Raw genomic sequence first — 16,716 nt, 5'->3', positions numbered from 1 at the left:
ATACCTGTTTTGATATAACACTTTATCTTTTCTATCCTCAGTCATCGAAAAAGAAATCCTTCTAGACTAAGACAATTTTTTATTTTATCCCAATTTAGAATTCCCCTTTTTGGAGATCTGGATTCTGTACATTATAAAATAACCTTGTGTCTAAATCTACCTCAATGGAAACATAAGTAAATAGAATAACACATAATAATACCCTTAACTAAATCATTTCCTTCCAAAATGAGATTTTGCTTTTTAGGCGATTATGTGTGACTGAACATTCTAAAAAACTTGGCAGAAAAAAAGAAAAAACGAAAATAATTATTTTAGAATTTGGACTGGAGTATCAGTTCCTTCTATAAATTTAATTTTTTACCATTAACCCAAAGTCTGACTAGAATTATAAAACCACATGCAATCATTTTAAATAGTTAATATTATCCTCCCTCAAAAAAGAAAAACGCACAGTTAAAACACTAGAATAGCTCAGAAATTCGGGTCTTCTTTAACGTTAAATTTATATGTGAAACTCTAAATTCTAAAAGAATTCATGTTTTCCTTCCTGACAAATTTTTTTCAGGGTGTCCATACGTAATCGCCTGAAAAAACTAGAATCTCAGTTTTGTTTAGAGGGATTTGTTGAAGACTTTCACATAATACTTCTACAACAATATTTTTTATATAGTAAAAATTAACTTCTATATTTACATGAACATATAAGTTTAAATACGAAATAAAATATAAGAAAAACTCTTAGTAAAATATATTTTAAATTTCTTTAAAATATTTTTTAATACGCGCTTACATTTTTGTTGGCAGACATTTACAGTTTTCATCTGTATATTTGCATCTTATTAGTGGACAGAAATATAAACTTAACTGACAAAATTGCTTCAATTTAAACCATGAATAATAATAAAAAAGAAAATAGCCTCGATCATAACCCCCCCCCCCGATAATTTTTTTAATGACTGTATATCTATTAACATTTTTCAAATAGTTTTTAATAATAAATATTTGTAAGCATATATTTTTGAATTAATATCTAATTTAATCAGTGATGGTAATAATCCACTATTTAGTTGCCATAAGTGAGTTGCTTTATGATTTATTGAGTTGAAGAATACACCTGGTTATTACTGTAATTGATCTTTAGAGATTTGAAATGAACCAAAAGGAATCTGCAGAAATATCTCAATTTTTCTGTTTGCCAAAGAAACCTGTTGCTTTACTCAAACTTGAGCTTAAAAGAAAGAAGAAAAAAAAAAAAACCTAAATTTCTTTCAATTTTCCATCAACAGATAAATCATTATCAAGTATTGCATTTCTATTTAGGAAAAGTCTCCTGTCAGCTTATCTATTCGCTGGCTATAGAGAATGAATATTTATTTGGTATAGCAAAATCATTCATAGTTTGAAACGGGGAAACTGAATGTAAAACTGATAATGTACATTTCATCTTAGATTTCCAAGTGTTATAACCCCGAGTGGCTTGTAATGAGAATTTGATCTCTTCTTAAAAGAAGCCTAGTTGTAATCGAATTTAAAAGCTGTTAAGATTTAAATGTATCATTCAATGAGGTAAATTCTATTCTGTTTATATTCATTTAGTTTGCTTACAAAACATGAGGGAGAACATTGAAGTATTTAAATAAACTGTTTCTCATTTTGTTTGTTTCTATATAAAATTGTGATTTCTTTATTGAGAGAATAATCAATGATTTGAACAAGTTGTCAGGGCATACTAGCAATATATTTTGTGTAAGTAGTTTAAAAAATAATATTGACGTGTTCATCGTATAAACAACGCATTGAATAGGTGATATTGAGAACTCTTAAATGAGATTGAAGAAAATTGAACTTATTGGTAAACATAGGAAATCTATAGTCTAAACGGTTGACTTCAAATTCAGATTCCTGAAATTGTAAAATGTTTGCTTCCAACCTAAAACATCTTCATTCATTCATATCTACTATATATTCTTTACATAGTTTTCATTTTAAAGAGGACGATCATGTTTTTCAATTTAATATTTTTAAATGAATATATAAAGAATTCAATTTAAGTAATACTTGATTAAAAATAAATATATCTAATTTGTTTTATTTTACTTCAGTCGAAGTTCTCAGAAATCAAGGGGCCCACTACATGGGGCTAACATGAGATACATAGATATTCGAACGTTCCATTAAAGTCCTTTATCTCTCAAACACTGAATTAGTAAAGAAATTGAGAACATAATTTTCCTCTCTCCAACTAACCATTTTCATAAGTTGTAGTATATCTTTCATTTTGCTTTCTTGGTCTTACTGGATCCCAGGACTAGAATTTATCTAGTCTGGTGGAGTATCCAGCTTCGTGCTATTACTGGAGGTAACATCACTTAGAGAAGGGGCACCATTCCTCATAAAAGCTAATGTAAGTTAGCCATAGTAAGGAGATCTTATTTGGGCTGTGAATACTATGTGATTTTTAATATTTGGTCAGGATTTACTTGAAGAGAAAAGTATCCTCATGCCAGGTTGTTTTGGCAAACCCCTGTACAGGGAGACCTTAGACACTCGAGGACAGTGTCTAGTAGGCATTCAAGTTCTCCCCATATATATCTAAATATGTGTCATCAAGTGCTGGTCAAATACTCTTACAGAAAATTTTAGATTTTTTTTTTTTTCATTTTTGGCAAGGTATCAATTTTTTTTAAATTGAAGTCTGACAATTTTCACAATGATAAAGAAATGTAAAAACTAAAATAATAATAAATTTTTAATTTATTTTCTTTCACATATTTTTTTTTTTTATCGAGATGTAGGAATAAATAAGTCTTCAAGCCATTAATAGAATCAATAACTGAGCAGTGCTATAGAATATACTTTTTATGTGCATCCTTTTTTTTTTCTTAGCTATGAACGAGTTAAATAGCATTTTATGTTCTTTCTTTCATTTCCAATTAGATTCTAAAAAATATTTAAAAAAAAAGCTTCACTAGTTAATGACATTTTTTTTTAATTCAAGGCAAATGTATGTTCTTTTACCTGATTTTATTTTTTCCATTTTTCACTGGATTTCCTTTTATGTCTATTATAGATAACAGGTGTACATGTATTTAAAATTGATGTCATCTTTATATTTATGTATATCAGGTATACTCGGGTGTCAAGTATGCAGATATCATTTTTATCATTAATAAGTTGTACAAATACTTTAATGGTGAATGCTCTGACGAACTACAAGCACTTGTACCCCCTTGACGTAAATACCCTCGACAAACCCCACAAGCAGCTAAATCCCACCCCTTCATAGAGATTCCTAGGTGTAAGAAAGCCTTCTACTCCAAAAGTTTCTTCCCCAGAACTGCTAGACTTTGGAACTCCCTTCCGGGATTCTGCTTCCCCAACTCTACTGACATGCAGAAGTTCAAGTATAATGTGAACAGACATCTTGCTACTCCTCTCTCCCTGCAACTTATGTCCCCAAAAGTAGCCCCTTATTTCAAAGTGGCACTGTGCCTTGTTTGGGGTGAAAATTGAATAAAACAAAAAAATTATCAAATGAATGAAATTCTTTAAATCCTCTACAGTTGTAAAATTCTTAAAAAGATATTAGAGATTTTCTTATGTAAAAGTTATTTTTCCATTTATAAAGGATATAATAAGAATAATTCATGAACGATTTACCTTAAAAAAATACCTGATTATTGATTTCATCAACAATTTTCTTTCATAAGTGATTTTAAAATGAGGATATATTTAAACAGTTTTTATTTTATTTTTTGTATTGAAAGCCATACCCCAAAAAGGATATATACAGATTCTGTAGTTTTAAGATGGTTCTTGAACAATCTCTTCCAAAAAACATAACTTTCTTTAGTATATAGTAGTATAATAGATCATCTATGACCCGTTGGGTCAGTATTTATGTATTAAATAGTTAATTTTATTTGTAACTTTCCATTGGTTAATTATCATGTTTTTACAAGGAGTACAAACTCCTCCCACTATCTCTCTCATATCTCTTACCTCTCTTTTACATTTGCCTCCATATCTCTTACTCTTTGTTTTATTCCCCTTATTAGTTCCCCTCTCTACTTTTCTTCCTCTTTTTGCTATTTTACTTATTCACATCATTACATTTCTCCCACTTATCATTTGCCCTTTATATATATTATTCGCTCTTCCTACTACCACCTAAAACATTTATGTACATATGAAAAGTGTGTATGGTGAAAAAATCAGTTTTTGGTGTATATCAGAGAGGCGGTAGCACTCTCTATATAGGGATGGCCCGTACACGCCTATATACGCCTACAAAACAAAACTATCCAAATCTCAACTAAAATCAACTTATAAGTTTCAAAAAGCATTATATTTCCAGTGGTCTAGATGACTTCATGTAGTAGGTTCATGTGACGTCTAGATAGAAGACCTTGCTCTTTTTTTTATATAGATGCCATCACTATTTTGTGACATGATTCACTGTTATCTCCAATCTCTTTTTAATTGGTGGCATCATCTAATGTGCATGGAGACAAGATCCATAATTGAATTGAAGTATATAGATATTAATATATAAAGATGCAATTTAATTGAAATCTTTTTTTTATTTGGCTTTTAGTTTTAGACTATTCGTGTGTGTGTGTGTGTGTGTGTGTGTGCGCGTGCGCGCGCACGCGCGTGAATATGAGTCACCTGTCAATGAAAACTATCTTTTAAAATCCCTGATGTGTTGAAAAATATGAGTCTTTGAGAATCTCTTCCTTCCTGTTCCCCACTTTGTTCTTTAGACCCAGTTGTTGCCCCCAAGCTTGTTTATACATAATAGCAGACGCACTTTCTTTAGCACTTCACACATTACTTTAAGTGGATTAAAATCAATATATATTTCATTAAACTTGCTTCTCATTCAATTTCAGCCTTTTTGCTTTCTTAGCTTACTTTTCATCATCGGAGTTAATAAGGTGGAAAGAAAACTCCTAAATATTTCCACTTTATAATTCCCCCCACCTTTCCTCAAATCAGTCAATCTTCAATAGATTTTCACATGTAATTGTTCTGTTATCATGCTGTAATTATTTTACTACTTTTCTCACATAAATGTAAAACATTATTTGACTGGCAGAATTGTTCAAACTGTAAAAAAAATATTTTTCTAAAATTTTATATAAAAAACAACTTTATCCAATACATTTAAAACATCTATTCAAAAGTTTCGTGTGTTAATTATTTACCATGGTTTCCAGTGTAAACACTTTTTTTAATACTTAGATCACTAGTTATAAAGTTAGAAAATATATAATTTTTACATTATTCATTCATACAATAGTGATGTGATCGAAAAATACTGTTTTCATTTGATTAACAAAAGTAGTTGTAGTTTTATAATTATTTGGTTCAATTAATGACCAAACAATACTATAATTTAACTTTTTAAAATCCTATTAACAAAAATGATAAAAACATCCCAGCAACATAATTTTTAAAATGAAAAAGAGAAACAAAGATGAAAGGGAAGACCCTCAGGCAACATCTTGTAGGTACAGTTAGTTATAAAATAAATTGTCGTGATTTTCTTTGTGGCTGTGCAAAATGCAAGCGATTTTGAAATCTTTAAAATGTCAATTCAAATATAATTTCTAGTTCAAGATTACAAAGTCAATTTTTATAGTTTTTGTTTTATCCTAAACCTTTGGCACATGGTGCAATAGGGGAAAAAAGTGGCTGGTTAATTTTGTTGCATCTAAAACCAAGTTTCTCTCTTTCTATCATCAACGCTCTGACCCACATCTGGCCCCAATTGAAATAAATGGCTCTCATCTTTGGGAAGCACCATGTTTTTATAAGTTTTTGTGTCTGATATTCACTGCTGATCTGAAATTGAGCACATACATCAAATCAGTTGTCAGTCTTGAGAAAAATGGTTGGATCATTCTACTGCTCCAGTAGATATCTCACTGTTCATACACTCCTCTATCTGTATAAGAGCCAAGTACGTTCTAGGAAACAGTACTGTTGCCACATCTCTGCAGAAGATGCTCAGAGCACTCTATCCTGCCTTGACAGAGTTCAAAACTAGCTTTGTAATCTGATGTGATGTCTTTTTCTCTTCCTTGCAATCTCTTTCCCACAGAAGAGACGTTGCTAGCCTGTCTCTAATCTCTTTATTTTCATGCAAGTGCTCATCTTAGCTCTAATCTATGTCCCCCCTTTACCAAACTTTCACAAAACCACTCGTCTAACTAAAACCACTATCAATAATTTACCCGACTCTCTCTCTCTGTGTGCCTAAACTTAAACGTAGATTCCATGAACAAAGCTTCTTCCTTAGAACTGTCTGTCTGTAGAACTCTATTCCGCTGGCTTGCTTTTCATCTGACTACAATATGGTGATCTTTAAGTCCAATGTAAACAAGTTCTTGCTGAGTCGTCTCCTTAAATAATCAAAATATACCAAATTTCCACCATTAATGATTACTACGATATTGTCCTGATGACGACCTTACACTTAATTAACCCTTATCCTCAAGTGGTCTTCGGGCCTTGATAAGTGGTGATTTCTCCTTTGTATAGAAGAAAATCAATGTTTTTTAACCACACAATTATAGCATCAATGAGTGGATTAAAGAATTCTTAATTCCTACTTTTTACAAATTAGAAACAATTTCTAACAAGAAAATGATTATAATAACAAGTTGTGATTATTAATTTTTTCTCATATATCATTTTTTAATTTTCTAGTTGTTCAAAGATTAGGAGATATTTGCCACCAAATAATGCACATGAAAGTGAGAGTAGCCAGATAAAGTATTTATTTTTTATTTATATAAATAAAATGGCTTTTCAAAATATAAATTTACAATTCCAACCCACAATACTTATTAAGTCTTTCATATCATATATAAAACAAAAAAGTAAAAAACAAAAAGTACATTTTTTTTTTAACATTCTGTTGTGTTTCTTTGTGATTCATGGACTTTTCACCTTATTTGTTGTAGTTTTCAATCATTTTGATTTTCCTCTTTGTGAAAACCAAGATATGAACAAGATAATTTTCTTTAATTTTTAAAAATTCTATTTTAAATTATAAAAGTACTATAGGATAAAATATTTCTAAATCCTATATTACGAACAAATAAAGTGAAAACAAAATACACCTCAAAAGGATATCTTAAGGAAAACTATTACATTTTGTACAAACAATGGCGTTAAATGGAAAAAAAAAAGAGGAATTCGATAAACAACAAGTCATGTGATTGATATTATCTCTGGAGACTGAAGGAGGCATTATACAAAGAGATTTAGAAAACAAGTTGGATTGAATCCAAACTATTGAGAAATAAGTAGGAAAATATAGTTTAAGGTGATTAGGTAGTCATAAAAAAACAGTCAGTGGTCATACATTAGTGATATATTCATATAGCTTCAAACCGTTTTATTTCTTCCCAGTTTTTGTGTTTGTAAGAAAGCGAAAAAGTGGGGATGTAAGTGAAATTATTGACTGAGACTTTTTGAAAATGGACGGACCCTGTATGTATATTTGAAAAAGCTTAAAAACCTGGTGTTTGTTTAATTGTTTTATGGCATATCAACCCTTTTTGTTATTTAATGCCGAATTAAATATATGGCACAATCACGGACACAATCACTAGTTCTTGCCAGATCACCAAAGTTAAGCAACAATGAGCCTGGCCAGTACCAGATGGGTGACCATTTGGGAAGGCTATGTGCTGTATGTACTGTGCCAAGTTGTAGAAATTTCCAAGTTGGTATTTGGGGGCATGTGGGAAACTACTGTCTTTACTTGTCCTCCCTAGATTATGGCTCTACAATTTGGAGAGCCGTGGTCGCTGATGCTGTTAAAAACAGCAGGGGGGCCTCTATTTTTTTTAAAATCAAGTCATGTTAGTATTTTGACTCATTCGTTGAATCAAGTCAGTCTTTGGGCTTATTCATTAGATAATGTCATAATGGCGGATATTTTGGGTTAAGACAGAGTCAAGTTAGATTGGATTAGTTATAGTTTCTTGTATAGGTTAACTTTTTTTAAAATTAAAAATGTTAATATTGTGTTAGGATTTATTTGTTCAGATAGTTGTTTTATGTTATTGATATTGTAAAAATTTTGACGGATATATATGAGATCACCAAAATCTAGGAGAAAGTGCTTTACTATAAAGTGTATTTGGAGGATCTTTGTTTATACATGAAAGAAAAATAAATATATTTATATTTTTGTGATTAATCATGTTTTCTATCTAAATGTTGCTTTCTCAATCAATTTTATCTGAACTGGTAGTAGAAACCTATGCTCTGCTTGATACAATGTTTAGATTGGGAGATGGCGGCTGATGAATATTTTTATTATGAATTTGTTTAACTAATGAAGTCCGAGAGAAGTTGGAAGTGTGGTCGGAATTTGTCATGGTTGAAGATGGTGTTTTTTTTTTGGGGGGGGGGGGTATTTTTTTTATTTTAATAGCATTTTGTGCTCTTATATCCGTTTATATTACAGGCAATCAATGTTACAAAAGCTTATTTATTTCTTATTCGTTTTACGAATGTTTTATAAGCTTAGGGAAATAGGAAGCAAACTATGTGCATAATTGATATCACTGACAATAGCCAAAATATGTTCTCCACATTAATACAATCATGTAACCAGTGACTTTTTCGTTTTTAATAATGCAAGTTTCAGATTTTCATTTTTTTTTTTTTTTGCCTTCGATAATTGCAGTTTAATATTTTACATATAAAAAGTATTTTAAAAAATTCTTTTTATATATTTTGCTTGTACACTCATGAGCAAAATAAATGGGCCAAGAGTGAAAGAAGGAAGAAATCGATTTTTCAATATTTTTCCATGAATTTTTGTTAATTTTAACTGAAAATTTCTATTTTGTAGATCATTATTATTATAGCATATAATAATAAGTGAAAAAATTAATCCTAAAAATGGGAAGACCGCATCTTGGCAAGGATATAAAAAAACGAATTGCAGGATTAAGGCAGTCCAAAATGACTTACAAGCAGACTTTTGATATTTTAAGAAAAGAACATGTGAAAAACTCTCTTTCTGCAGTGAAGCGAATTGGTCAAAGGTTCAAAGTCGAATGTTTGGTAAAAGGGAAATCTGGATCTGGTCGCCCTAGAGCATCCACTTTGAAGGACGACCACAGGCTTAAATTAACTGTTTTGAAGGATCGAAATAAAACTTATGTTGACCATAGCAAAAAATTAAAAACAAAGGCTGGGAATTCTCTTTCTTGATATACAATATCTAGATGAGTGGAAGAAATGGGATTTTCCCCTAATGCGTGCAAAGAAGCCATTTTTATCTAAGAACAGAGATTTTTCTCGTGTTACGGCAAGAAAGATACATACTGGTTCAGGAATGTTTTTCGGTTAGATAGAATCAAGATTTTGTCTTGTTATTGATGCTCCCGATGCTCCTGAACGGTGCAATCAAAGAACTGAAGCATGATTTTCGCCAAGTTGCATAAAAACGAAAGTTAAACATGGGAATGGAGGGATAATGGTATGAGGAACTTTTACTGCAGCAGGAGTTGGGGAACTTGTTGAATGTGAGAAGTCAATCAATGCAAAGGAATACATTCAAATGTTAGAAACAGAACTGTTACTAAGTATCCAGAAGCTGGGAATATCCCAGAACATTATTTTTCAACATGATAATGCCCTGTACACACTGCTAAAGTCACAAAAAAATGGTTTTCTGATAATTCAATTAATGTGATATTTTGGTCAGGTCAAAGCCCCGATTTAAACCCAGTCGAGAATATTTAGTCCATAATATCTCGTGCATTGGCCGGAAGAACTTTTGAGAACAATGACAAACTGTAGGAAGCTGTGCAAAGCAAATGGAATAGCATCTCCTCTTCACAGTGTTCCACTTTTGTTGAGAGCATGTCTAAAAGGATTAATCTTATAAAGAAATCAAAAAGGAATGCGATTCCATCCTAAGCATTTATTAAATGTCTTGTTCCATGTTATTAGTCTCGTTTAAGTTTCCTTGTTCAATTATTCTTTGTTCAACATAGCTTTTAGTGCAATAAAATGTATAAAATTTGTTTGGCCCATTTTTTTTGCTCACAAGAGTATACTAATGATCTTGTAACAGATGTTTGACTGTTCAAATAGAATGAAGTACATTATGAATATGTATAACTTCATGATTAAATAATTATTTTCTGTGCAGACCTTATTTCTCAAATTATTATCAAATGTGAAGGTTGTATAATTTTTATTTCGTTTTCAAATTTATTGTTGATTTTTATAGAACTAAAACTTAGAAACAATTCAAGTATTTTCTAAATTTATGCAGTTTATGACATTCCTGAATTTTTGAGATGATGATTGGTTATTTGTATTATTTGGATTTATTTGGATTTTTCCAAGTACTCTAACCACTGTGCGATGTGTCCCGCAAGGACCTGTGGCACAGTGGTTAGATGCTCTTTTTGTAAACAAATTGAGCTTAAGTATTTGGACAATATTAAAACATTGTTAATTCACTGCCGCATAGCAGCAGCCAAATAGTGCAACAGTTAGAAGCTCCGACTGTCATATGGGTGATCGGGTTTCGATTCTGGCTTGAGGTAGTTGCTTGTCTCACAGCACTGATGAGCTGTGAAACAACAAAACAGTTCTGTATGTGGATGACTACATATATATATATATATATACTGACAGAGGAGTTTGGTAAATATATATATGTAATTGATAGAGGAGTTTGGTAAAGACCGTTCTTCACACGGATAGACAAAATCACACACACACACGCACACACATATATATATATATATATATATATATATATATATATATATATATATGTGATTTTTGTCTGTCTGTGTGAAGAACGGTCTTTACCAAACTTCTCTATCAATTTTTGGTCTACAGACTTGAAACTTGATATATTGGGAAAAAATTTGATTTGGATTTAGCTGCTAATAGGTCAGAATTGGGAGAAAAAAATTGGAACTTGGCAGGTGTAAGTCGACTTAAAGTGCTCCTCTGTGCATGTGCAAATATATATTTACTAGCATGGGTACTCGGTATTGCCTGGGTTGACATGAAGTTCCGTTTTACCACACCTAAGGATAATAATCATTTTCATCATAGGCAACAATTTCAAAAATAACAGAACGGATAAAAACATGTAAATGTAATCGTCCAAAAAAAGAAGTATGTGATACCCTATTTCGCCAGAAGGGATGCATGAGAAAAAACTATTCTCCGGTTATTGAGCACTTTTTGTTGTCCGTGCGTTAACGCCTTCCCCACCCCAATAAATAAATAGAAATAAATCAAAACAACTTTTGTTTCAATAAAAATAGCAGTGAGTGCCCGAACGACCGGAAAAAAAAAATTAGCTAAACGTGTGCGTAATATGCGTTTTTATTTATTTACTTTTATTATTCATTTTTTTATTTATTTATTTTTTCTACAAGGTGGTCACCACTTATCAAGGCCCGGAAGCCACTCAGGGATAAGGATTATTGTATGTACAGTACGTTAGTGTTGAGATTTAATAAAGTTTTTGTAAAGGCACTTTATTCACTGTTTTTTTTTGTTTTGTTTTTTTCCTTAAATAAACGAACTTTTCGATTTGCTTTTCATTAGGAGTGGAGGGGGGGGGCTTTTTTTTTGTTTCTACAAGTGTAGCTGAAGCGATCAAAGTTTCTGTATAGCCGTTTCAAGAATATTGAAAACAAACAAATGAAATTTTTTTCAGTTTATTCGCGTTTTTTTTTTTTTTTTTTTTTTTCGAATATTCAAAAAAACAAAAAAACATTTTTTCTGTCTACACGAAATTATTTTTTCAATCTGGAAACTTATTGAAATTACCAAATTATTTTATTTGGTGAAGTTTCTAGGAGGAGATAACTCTAAATCTTTAAAAACGTCGATGTCGGAAATAATTCCAAATAAATTAAATTAAATATATTATCAATTAAATTGTTATTTAAGTTTATTAAGTGACAATTTTAAATAGAACACTTAAAGCAATTCTCTCGCTAGAAACGTTAACTAGCATACCTCTATTTAGTAAAATAAATTTTCCTTAATGCAATATGCAAATGAGATGGCCTCTTAATTGTATATTTAGCAAGAATGATACTGTATATAGAAATAAATGAAAGAGTAAAGTAGCGGACCTTTTGTATATATTAATCAAATTGTGAACAAATAAACAAACAGACAGGAATACGAATGCGTATGCATATATATATATATATATATATATATATATATATATATATATATATATAGGTTAAACAACACTATTTTTTTAAAACAACACTATTTTTTAAAACTTTTTATATGCATATCCACGTGGCTCAGAGGTACCGAATAAGACTGGAAAGCTATGTTTTGATTCTGATATCACTCAAATCATATTTTTTTTTACTCTTAATAACTACTATATAATAATCGATAGAGAATTTATAATAATAAATACGAAATCTGCATACATTAAAATATCATACTTAAGCATATTTTATGACTGAGCGACCTGCTAGTATTTTCTATTTCTTATAAAATACTATCTATACCTTCATGGGAATTTTGGTAAAAACATGAAAGTTAATGAATATCAGCTTGATTACTTTTGTCATAAGGTTTGTATAGATTACCTATTTAACACTGCAACATACATGGATTAGTACGAATCGTTTGTTTTTTGTTTTTTTAATTTTTTAATCAACCTTTGAACCTGAAAAAACACAAATTTATTTTGAGGTAGCAGGTCCACTACAAGGAAAATAATATATATAGTAGACTTTTAACCTGTTAAAAGTGGAAAAATTTATAGCCTGTTGTCTTAGAATGAGTGCTTTATGCCAAATTGTGTCTGAATATGGTTAAATTTGTGCTCATTTTCTGCTTTAAATACTAATCTCTATTAATTCCTAACTGTGCATCAAATAGATACCATAATACTTAGTTCGCTGCCTCTTAACATAGCAAAGGTTCATACAGTATTCACTCGATTCAATAGTTCCCGACTAAAAAGTGGAAAAAACAGAATTATAAGTATATATATATATATATAATGTATGTATTTGTGTGAGATAGTTTGAAATGTGAAATAAAATTTCAGATAAAATGCAGTGCTTAGTATATGGAATAGCCCTTTAATATTATAATTACATATCAGATCTCAGCAAATATGTATTTTCTGAGCAATATGTTTGAATACTCATTTCAAATTGATTCCATTGTTCAATTAAGAAAGCCTTAAACTTTTTGGTCTTGGTAGAATTCTTTTCTTTAATTAGCATCTGTTTAAGTAGTTGCACGTGTGTCTCTCTCTATCCCCCTCTCTCTTGGATTATATTCTGCATCATTTACTGTTTCTTCTCATTTATAGTTTGCTGCTACTTATGCACAGCATCTTTACAACTTCAATATCAATTTTCCTCAACATTTTTCATATTGACTGTATTTTTCCTCCTTAATCACCTGATTCAGTTTTCTCTCTATATTTTTTTTATTTACAGGAAAAAAAAGCTGCCCAAGATGATTTGCAATTTCAAGGTAAACATTTTTATTTTTTGTTTCTAAAGCCCCCCCCCATTGTCTTCTAAAATAATAATAATAAAAAAGCCTATTAAGATACGTTTATACCAAACTTATAATTTTACATATTAGTTTGTACATGTGTTTAATAGGCATATAGCAGTACAATCAGATCTTTTTCAAAAACATCATTTAACAGATGCATACCTTTCTGTACAAATGAAATAAGTAATTTAAAATAGAAAATATTTTTATAATCTGAAAATTCAATGCTTAACCGATATTATTTTGAAGGATTAAGGAAAAATACTGCCAACATTTATTTTATTTTAAAAGTTAAATTCATTATAAATAATGTTAATTTTAAATTGTTTATTATATGAACTCTGTTTCTAATAAGAACAAAGAAAAAGGAAAATATATGCTTAAGAGAGAACATGAAACTATTAAAATTAAGAAGAGCGATATCTACAATATTTTTTTAAAAATAATTTGCATGTCATACCTTTTCGTTAACAACTGTTTGATTTTCATTGGATTGTATTCCATACAGTCTTTCTAAAATGATAGGTTCTGAATCCGTTTTGGGGATATATTTTTGCTGACTTTCAATCAAATGATGTAGCTTTTGTTGTATATATTTTATTTGAGGTAAAGTGGTGCTGATTGACTGAGTGTAAACAATCGTTTAGGGTTTACTCTGCTGCTAGGCAAAATGTTGATTAAGCAGAAAACAGCCATCTCTTAAATAGATAAAAACACCTTTTACGTATTATATACTGTAGACATCTTAAAAATACATTGTATTTAACTTAAGTAAACAGAAACAAGAAATTAAATTCATTCGTTAACTTGGTGATACCTCATATTTTTTCATGGACCATCATGATTAACATGAAAAAAATCATCATGCATGCATGCTTACAATTCTAAAGCTTTATCAGTAAGTAGTAATGCTCAAGTTTGAAATAGCATGTTCATTAGTCATGCTTGAAATATAGTGCCTTCGTTACTACATGTGCACATCTTGAGAATATCCATTCATATTTATTTCCATTTCACAGAAGCCATTCCCTAAAAAGAAATTGCGTGACACTTTTACTGAATTTTTAATATATTCTTTTATTTTATCTAACTTGTAATCTTCTACCGTTTTTTCTTGTTTTATATAATTTAGTTGACCTTTTTGATATTAGATCTTTTGATTGTTTTTAATGTAAAAATCCTAAACTTTATTGTTTTTTTTTCTTATCTGATGGAAGTGGGGGGAAAAAAAGAAAGAGGAGGGCGAGATTGCAAGGCCATTTTTCATTATTTATGTAACAGTCATGTTTCATCCAGTTTGAAATGAGTTTCTTTTAAAACTTGTTTTCATTCAGTCTGCAAATTTGTCATTGATCTAAATATTATCAAATACAAGTCTTAACTCTATGAAATTTTACCTTTTTCTTATTTTCTACTTAAGATTTTCTCAAAGATATAAGCAATAAAACCAGTTTTTTTTCCTTATCTACTTGAGCAAGAAAATGATAAATTTAATTGCTAAATATTTAAGAGTATGTTGTAGTCTATTACACAACAGATACTTTTTTTTTTCTCTGCAACAGGAAAATTTAGCCTAGGTATCTTGAACAATGAAAGCGGACTTTGTGACCATTTTTGTTTTAAAAACAACTTAATAACCAATACAAAATTTAGGAAAGATCTTTACACACATGGACATTACCAGACAATAGAACAAAAAAAGAAAAAACATGAAATTGATTTTATTTTAAACTCTTAACAGTTATTAGATAGCTCACAATTCCATCCTCATAAGATGCTGGGAGTTAAAGCAAGACTGAGTTTGTTTTGTCATATTAAGGCGCATTTAACTTCAAAATATAATCTGAAACTAAATGAAGACAAGCACAAGCCTTTCAAAATGTATCTTTGACTGTTTTTCTAATCTCAAATCTGTATTTAAATGCATACAAAGACACAAACCAATTAATCACTAATCTAGCATGTCTAGAATGAATCAGGAAAGGTGAAGAAAACGATGTAAACCAGTGGGAAGATGGCATGATAATTTATGTTCCTGGACTTCCGTCTCAATCAATTATCTAAACAAAGTAATGTAGTGAGAGAGAGAAAATGTCTTGGAAACTGTTAATACATGATTGATTGTTTTCTACAATATGCAGAGAATAGGTTTGACAATGATGTTGTAGTTTATTTGAAGTATTGTGTAGTGTCGCTGCCCAACCCCCAACCTCCTCGTGTTACAAACGGCTTTCAAAATAGACACACCCAACTCCTCATGGTAGGATCGGCTATCGGAATGTCAAGAACAGGTGGAAATAGGTGATGTAGTAAGGGTGTTGAGCAATCCCCAGCTGTAAAAAAGAAAAAAATTACATGCAGTAGGCAGCCTGGGTGGAGAGAGGTAAAAAGAAAACCCCCAAAAACATCCATTTAGCTCTTGAAGCTGTGGTAATGTTGACTGGTTATTTACCAGCCTCCGCAACTAAAATAGTTTGTCCCAAAGTTTTATTAAGAAGCAGAAATTTATTTAAGAACGAAAACCTGGAATCCTATCCTAAGGAAATGAAACGAAACTTCTTCAGTGTATTTATCATTTATTATTATTTTTATTAATTACTGCAATATTTGGTTTCAATTATGTCACGTATCACCGTAAAAAACAAAAAATAAAACCAAAATAAAAAATAAAATAAACCCAAAAAACAAACCAAAAGAAAACACCCTAAAAACAAATGAAGAATTTTCATTTCATTTCAGTAATAAAAAAAATTTTAAAGGAAAAAAAAATCAAATAAAACTGTTTGAATTTGATAATAAAAAAACTGACAAAAATGGAGAAAAAACACAGTTGTGACGGTCTGAATTCGTTGTTTTCAATACCAAAAATAAGGAAACAGGTTATCTAATGGGGTTACCTGGCATTGCTCGGGTGTGAAGAGGTGGTGTATTAAGGATATTGTGCAAGGGCAAGGGGTAAAAAAAGGAGCATACAAAAATAGGAGCTAAAAACAGGAAAATAAAGAAGAAGCGAACATGTTTAAATGTTAAAACTTTTAACAAAAAAAAATAACAATCCTTTACATGGGCGCGAATGTGAAACCCGTAGCTTATGACGTGGCCCCAACATCCACTCCTCCACGATGACATAATCAATATAACGTCATG

The 16,716-nt window shown here is 30.4% G+C and overlaps 1 protein-coding gene across 4 annotated transcripts in view; it reads left to right on the top strand.

Annotated features, from left to right (window-relative positions):
* Positions 1–16,716, top strand: part of LOC145279738 (protein YIPF1-like) — a 148,011-nt gene that overhangs the window by 72,679 nt on the left and 58,616 nt on the right. For all 4 annotated transcript variants that reach the window (XM_080131036.1, XM_080131035.1, XM_080131033.1 and 1 more), the window contains exon 2: positions 13,506–13,542. In XM_080131036.1, the coding sequence (XP_079987162.1) occupies positions 13,506–13,542 (37 nt within the window). The remainder of the gene's footprint in view (positions 1–13,505; positions 13,543–16,716) is intronic.

Source organism: Euprymna scolopes, chromosome 7, assembly GCF_053919585.1.
Source record: "Euprymna scolopes isolate OS-2025 chromosome 7, ASM5391958v1, whole genome shotgun sequence".
In the NCBI taxonomy this organism is placed as follows: domain Eukaryota; kingdom Metazoa; phylum Mollusca; class Cephalopoda; order Sepiida; family Sepiolidae; genus Euprymna; species Euprymna scolopes.
The sequence above is the reverse complement of the archived record's forward strand: the minus strand, read 5'-3'. Positions and strand labels throughout refer to the sequence as shown.